The sequence below is a fragment of the Lycorma delicatula genome, chromosome 2, assembly GCF_047948215.1.
Source record: "Lycorma delicatula isolate Av1 chromosome 2, ASM4794821v1, whole genome shotgun sequence".
NCBI lineage: Eukaryota > Metazoa > Arthropoda > Insecta > Hemiptera > Fulgoridae > Lycorma > Lycorma delicatula.
In genome coordinates this window covers 24,517,454-24,523,716 of record NC_134456.1, presented here as the reverse complement: position 1 = coordinate 24,523,716, position 6,263 = coordinate 24,517,454, and the positions used below count along the sequence as shown (strand labels likewise).

At 30.3% G+C, this 6,263-nt stretch overlaps 1 protein-coding gene across 1 annotated transcript in view; it reads left to right on the top strand.

Moving 5' to 3' along the window:
- The first annotated feature begins 1,263 nt into the window (after positions 1 to 1,263).
- The window catches only part of LOC142320568 (cytochrome P450 9e2-like), a 35,758-nt gene continuing 30,758 nt past the window's right edge, over positions 1,264 to 6,263 (top strand). Inside the window, exon 1 of the mRNA XM_075358499.1 lies at positions 1,264 to 1,480. Within this exon, the coding sequence (XP_075214614.1) occupies positions 1,431 to 1,480 (50 nt within the window). The 5' untranslated portion in view covers positions 1,264 to 1,430. The remainder of the gene's footprint in view (positions 1,481 to 6,263) is intronic.

The window sequence follows — 6,263 nt, the reverse complement described above, 5'->3', positions numbered from 1 at the left end:
CAAAAAAAGTACCTCCTTTTATTTCAAAAACAAAATATTTTAAATTGAAACATATGTGATCCTAAAGAAAAGATACGTTTTTGAAAATAAATTAAAAGTAATTTTCTGAATTTAATTACTGAGCAATTATTTCCAAAATCGGACTAAGAATTGGAGGAGATATTCAAAACTGTAACACTGCAAATTTAGCATTTAGTCATTTGAAGTTACACATATATGTTATACTTTAAGTAAAGCTTGGAGAACCCGAATAAATTGTAAGATTTGGTGAAAAAAACTGCACTGATAGGGATGACAAATAAACATCAGATAACATGAAATAATATCTATAATAATTCTTATTATGTGTTACACTTGAATTAATTTTTCAAAAATTCATATGAAGTCGATTTTCTGCTTCTTGTTAGACCTATTAGAAAACAATTAATAAACCTTTCATCTCTCAAACGTACTGCCTACGAGTTTACAAATCTGCAGATTTAAATAATCTGTCATTTTACTTTGAATTCGTTTTTTTTAACAACCAGTAATATCAAAAAATTTGTTAATTCTTTTGCTATTTTCTAAATGTTTGTCTATTAACAAGAATTTCTTAAATAACAGTTTTCAAAAAACATAACTACAAATAATTTAAGAAAAAATTTAACTCAAGACATCTTGGAAGTTAAATGACAAAAAAATATTGCGTACATCAAAAGATGACCGGGAGTTTTAGGATGTTTGTCACCAATAACTGACTGATAGAGGGGGAAATCTGTGAGGAATGAAGAAGATTAATGGTCAACAGCAAAACTGAATGTATTTTGAAAAATAGATGGTACATATGATTTAGGGAAAGTTTAACACTCATGCAAAATCAGTAGTAAATGGTACATACTGAATGCTACTAATATAATTTATTTTCTGGAATTTGTTCATGCCAATTTTTTTCATAATATATTATTTTATAATAAAACTTTTGCAAGCGTCATGTTGTTTGCTTTACCAATTTTTTTACTCGACAAATTTTTTGATAGCTAGATGATATATAACAAAAAATTCCCAAAGAGATTCTACTTTTAGTGGTGAGAAACATTTAGAAATTTTGGTTGTTTTCAGGTAGCACTTGAAACTTTAAGCTTCAGACTGATATTGAACTTTATAACTGTACAAACAAAAATAAAATCTTGCGGTTGCATCTTGTTTTAATCAGTCAAAAAAGTTTAAATTGTGACCAACTTTTTCAATTCTAACTGAAATTTTTTTTATATTTTGTAGGTATTATGACTGGATTTTGGGAGTTGAAAATTTATGACTTGTATTTTCTTGGCCTACCAGCAATTCTTTTCATTCTTATTTACATATATTTAGACAGAACATACAGTTACTGGACAAGAAGAGGAGTCCCACAAGTAAATCCTACATCATACATTTATGGAAATGTCAAAGACATGTTTTATGGGAAAGAATTTGGTGGATTTGGCTACCAACAAATTTACAAGTAAGTATTTATAATAAACTGAAGAAAAGAATTTTTAAATACTTTTAATAATATTTTTATTCTCAGTTCTCTTAAATACTTTATTTCTTTTTTAATTTGTGTGCTACTTTGAAATAAAATGCTGTTGTTTCATGAATATTAGTAATTTTCAAAAGAAGAACGTTTCAAAAAATAATATCTCAATCACCAGTTCTAAAGAAAATTCAAGTACTTTTTAAATAAAAAGTACTTTATAAGCTTTATATTTACTTTGTAAGCTTTTTATTTAAAAAGCTTTTAAAATAGTCTTCTTCATCAGTATAAAATGTACTACACCAGCCATTACATATAGTTTATTAAAATTAATGACCTAAGATTATTCATCACTTTCTGAAACATGTGACTAGCTTATCATTATTACTGTCATATAACTTAATCAATAAGGATTTGTAAAATCAGTTTTGATAATAATTCCGAAGTACTGATTTCAGAAACTGCCATGTCAATTTTTAAACCAAATCTTACGATGCATCTCCATCCTGTCTTGGTGTTTTTTGAGTATACTAGCTGTTTCAGAAGTCTTGAATCTTGCATCCTCATGATATGTACAAAGAATCCTAGTCTCCTCTTATGCACGGTATCATTGATGGGTTCTAACTTTTTGAACATGACTTTGTTGAGCAATCCACCACTACCCATCTTTCTGGTATTTTTATTGATACAGGTTCTTCCAATTCTTCTATCGACTTTTTGGAGTCTGTCTCTCTCTGATTGTTTTGATCAGTTGGAAGAAGAGTGTTTCTGCTGTATAAATGGCTTTTGGTTTTATAACTGTTGAAGTGTCTTACTTCTTTATTTATTGTAAGTGTACCAGGTTAATTTTTGAGCTTTAGCTAGTTTCTTATAATTTGGATGGAGGTTTTTCATTTAGGTTGTTTGTTATTATTTCTCCGACGTATTTATATTAGGTTACTATTTTGAATTTATTTCTGTTTAGTTTACTTCTTTTAATCGTGTTGGTTTTTGGAGCATAATTTCTGTTTTTTAAATGATATTTTGAAGCTAATTTTATTTGCAATTTTTTGAAGTTCTAATATCTGTGATTTAGCTTCATCAATGTTGTTTTCTAGCAGTGCCAAGTTGTCGGCGAAACCAAGACAGTCTGTTTTGATTTTTCAGCCTATTTTTACTTTTGGGGGTATTTTTTGAGCCATTCCCTCATTTCCATTTCTAGAGTGCAGTTGAATAATAGCAGTGAGAGCCCATTACTTTGGTTCAGTCCTATTTTGATCTCAAATAGTTGTGAGAGCTCACCTCTGAATTTACCTTCGACTTAGTGTTTGTGAGAGTCATGTTTATTAATTTGGTATATAGTCCGAGTGTCTTATAATTTTTAGTAAGTATTCTCTGTGGATGCAGTCACAAGCTTTCTTGAAGTCAACAAATGTTATCACCATGTACGTGTTTTTTTCCTGTTGTAATCCATTATTAGTTTGAGATTCATGATTTGGTCTGGACAGCTCCTCCAGGGTCTGAAACCTCCCTGGTATTTTCCTAGTTCTTTCTCAAGTTGTAAACCAATCCTGTTGAGGAAATTTAATAGTTTTCTTTTTAATAAACACAGCAACAACTCATCAATTTATTAATATAGGTTAGTCAAGTTCAATGTGTGCGTGCATCTTCTGAAGCTTGGCAAATGTCTAGACAATAATCTAATTCTTGTCAGGTATTAGGAACATCTGCAGCATTATTAGACCAACAGCTTCAACAATTCTCTGTTCATCCAAATCTCAAACCTTTCTTTGGTACATGCAACTTTTAATAAATCCCCAAGCAAAAAAGGCCAAATGAATATCTGAAGATCTAGGTGATCCTGCAGTTGGACCTCCTCGCCCTATCCAACATCCAGGGAAAGCTGTTATTTAAGAACATAGTAACATCTCAATGAAAGTATGGTGGAGCACCATTTTTTTGGAAACTGAAGCCTGCAGGAATATGAGGAACAGCAAAGTTCTCTAGCATGTTGGGGTATGTGTGTTCTGTCACTGCACTCCATAAAAAAAATGAACTGATGATGCCATTTTTGTTCAGTTCTAACCAGACATTGACTTTCAGTGTGTCCTTTCATTTTTTTTTTTTTTTACTTCATAGGAATTTATTAGCTGTGTACAGTTTCTATCTTCTCTGAAACCAGCTTCTTCCTCTCTCAGAATCATTTCTACTATATTTTTAAGTCTTTGTGTTATAATTCTTGAGAATATTTTGTATCCAGATGGTAACAGGTTTATTCCTCTATAGATTTTACATTCACTTCTTTCTCCTTTTTTAAAGATGACTAGAGTGATAGTCACTCTTCATTCATCTGGGATAACCTTCCTTTCCCAGCATATATTTATTAAATCCATTTGCATATAATAAATATATATCTCTGCTTCATGTCACTAGAGGCATATTTTAGTAACTCTAACGTAATTCCATCATGTCCACCAGCCTTTACTGTTTTTGCTATCCTTTAAAGCCTTCTGCAATTCATATCCAGCCTGTCCACTTCTCTGCATACTACATTATCTCTCTTCTCTTCATTCTGTTCATTGATCATCCACAGTTGTTGAAAATATTCTAAGAATTTTCCTAGTTCTACAGCTTCTATTTTCATAAAATCCCTCTCCTTGCTATTTAAGCATTTCATTACTTTATATGCTATATTTTGTCGCCCTTGAATGGCATTTTTCAGTCTTGTTATAAAAGAGTCCCATTTCTTATTTTGTTGTTCCTGGCAAATCTTCTTAGTGATGTTTCTTTGTCTGTTATATTCTTCTCTGTTTTCTTCATCTTTTGTCATGAGCCACCTCATATATGTTTATTTTTTCTTCTTAATGGCTTCTTGCATTTCTTCATTCCAAAAATTAATCTTTTTCTTTGCTGATCACTTCTGACATCCAAGGGCTTCATATGCTTCTCTATTTAATATTCCCTTTATGTTATTCCATTCTTCGTTAATATCATAACTTAATATAATTCTATTGTTATGAATGCATGATCTATTATTTTAGAGCAGTTTTACTGACTTTTCTTCAAGGAGGTGGATCTTGTATTGTAAGTCTATATTCTTCTTCTGTTGAATCTTAACCCAGTGCGCTTTGATATTAATTTCTGCTTTTAAAAGGTAGTGATCTGTGTAAAATACTTCAGCTCCATTAAGAACTCTAATAACTCTTAACAGTTCTACCTTCTGATTTGCAATTAAGTAGTCTATTACAGATTCTTGACCTCTAGCTTCCCATGTTATTTTATGGATTCTCTTGTGCTTAAAGTATAAATTCATTATTCTCATATTATTAAACTCTGCAAAGTCCCTTTTCCACTATGATTCACACTTCCCTCACCATTCGAACCAACTACCCCTTCCAATGGTATATTTCCTACATGAGCATTGAGAACTCCTATTGTTACACAGACCTTTTTATTACAATGATCCAATGTGTCCAGCAGCTTTTCATAAAATATATCTGCTTCATCTGTCTTCCCTTGTTCCAGAGCATATGCACATACAAAGGATATATATCCTCTCTGCATTCTGCATCTTAGTAATATAATCCTGTCATTTATTCATTTATTTGAATGCATTTGTTTTTCGACTTCTTATTAATCATTATTGCCACTCCTGATTTAGCCCTTACATTTTATAGAACTCCACTATAAATTAATGTATAATTATCATAGTCATTACTACCTACCTACCTTCTACCTCTCTTTCTACCTACTACCTCTTTTTTCTTTCCATTTTTAATACTCTATCTATTCTGTTTTCTGGTAGAGCTATATCCAATAAATCAATTGTCTTGGGAGAGTAAATTGTAAATCAATAGTCTTGGGAAAGGCAGTTTTTACCACGGTGGGTATTTTATCTCCCCAGTTCCCTCCAACTTTACTCTTTCAAAGCCGGCAAGAGTTCCCGATTCTCACAGGACGCATCCAATAGGGGTAACTGCCAACTCCCTACATGGGAGAAAATAGAATTGATATAGAATTTAAATAGAAAAAAAAGAAAAAGAAATTATATAGAAAATAGAATTTTCTATTTGCATATAGAATTGATAGAATAATTCCATGTGATGTGATCAATTGTACATAGAATATAAATTAATTCTTTCTCAATTAATTTATTCATATCTTTACTCTTTCTCACTTTTTGATGCAGGACTTGTCTTACAGATTATGGTCTAATGGCTTCCTGCTTGACCAAATTAAGTAAGGTACTGCTTGAGTGTATTAAGTTTACTATTATTAATAATATTAAGTTAATAAATTATTATTTTTATAAAAAAGAAATTTACAAAACAGTACTTAAAGAAATCAATTAATTTTCCAGTACTTAGTATAGAGACATAGATTATATTTTCATCACTGATAATTATTTTTAATTCTATACTTTTAGTTTTTTTAATTGTTTTCCTTTATCTATATATGTCCATGAATTCTGTTGGGGTAGAAATCTGCATAAAAGTGCTAAACATAGAGGAAAATAAAAAATAAATTTAAAATCAGTTCATCTATCTTGTATAATAAATAATAATTAGTATATAGTAAAAAATATGTTTATTTATAAGTAATTATATTCTTCTGCTAGGAAGTAATTTGCTAGACTATTTACATTCAAATATGTATAGAAAAAATGCTTTCAAAATGTACACTCACAGGTTAAATGTTGCAGAAAAAATGAAATACATGTCACACCTTAGATCAATATTTATAAAAAGTTGTCATAACTTTCAGACATCATCTATAAGCATAAATGACTAAT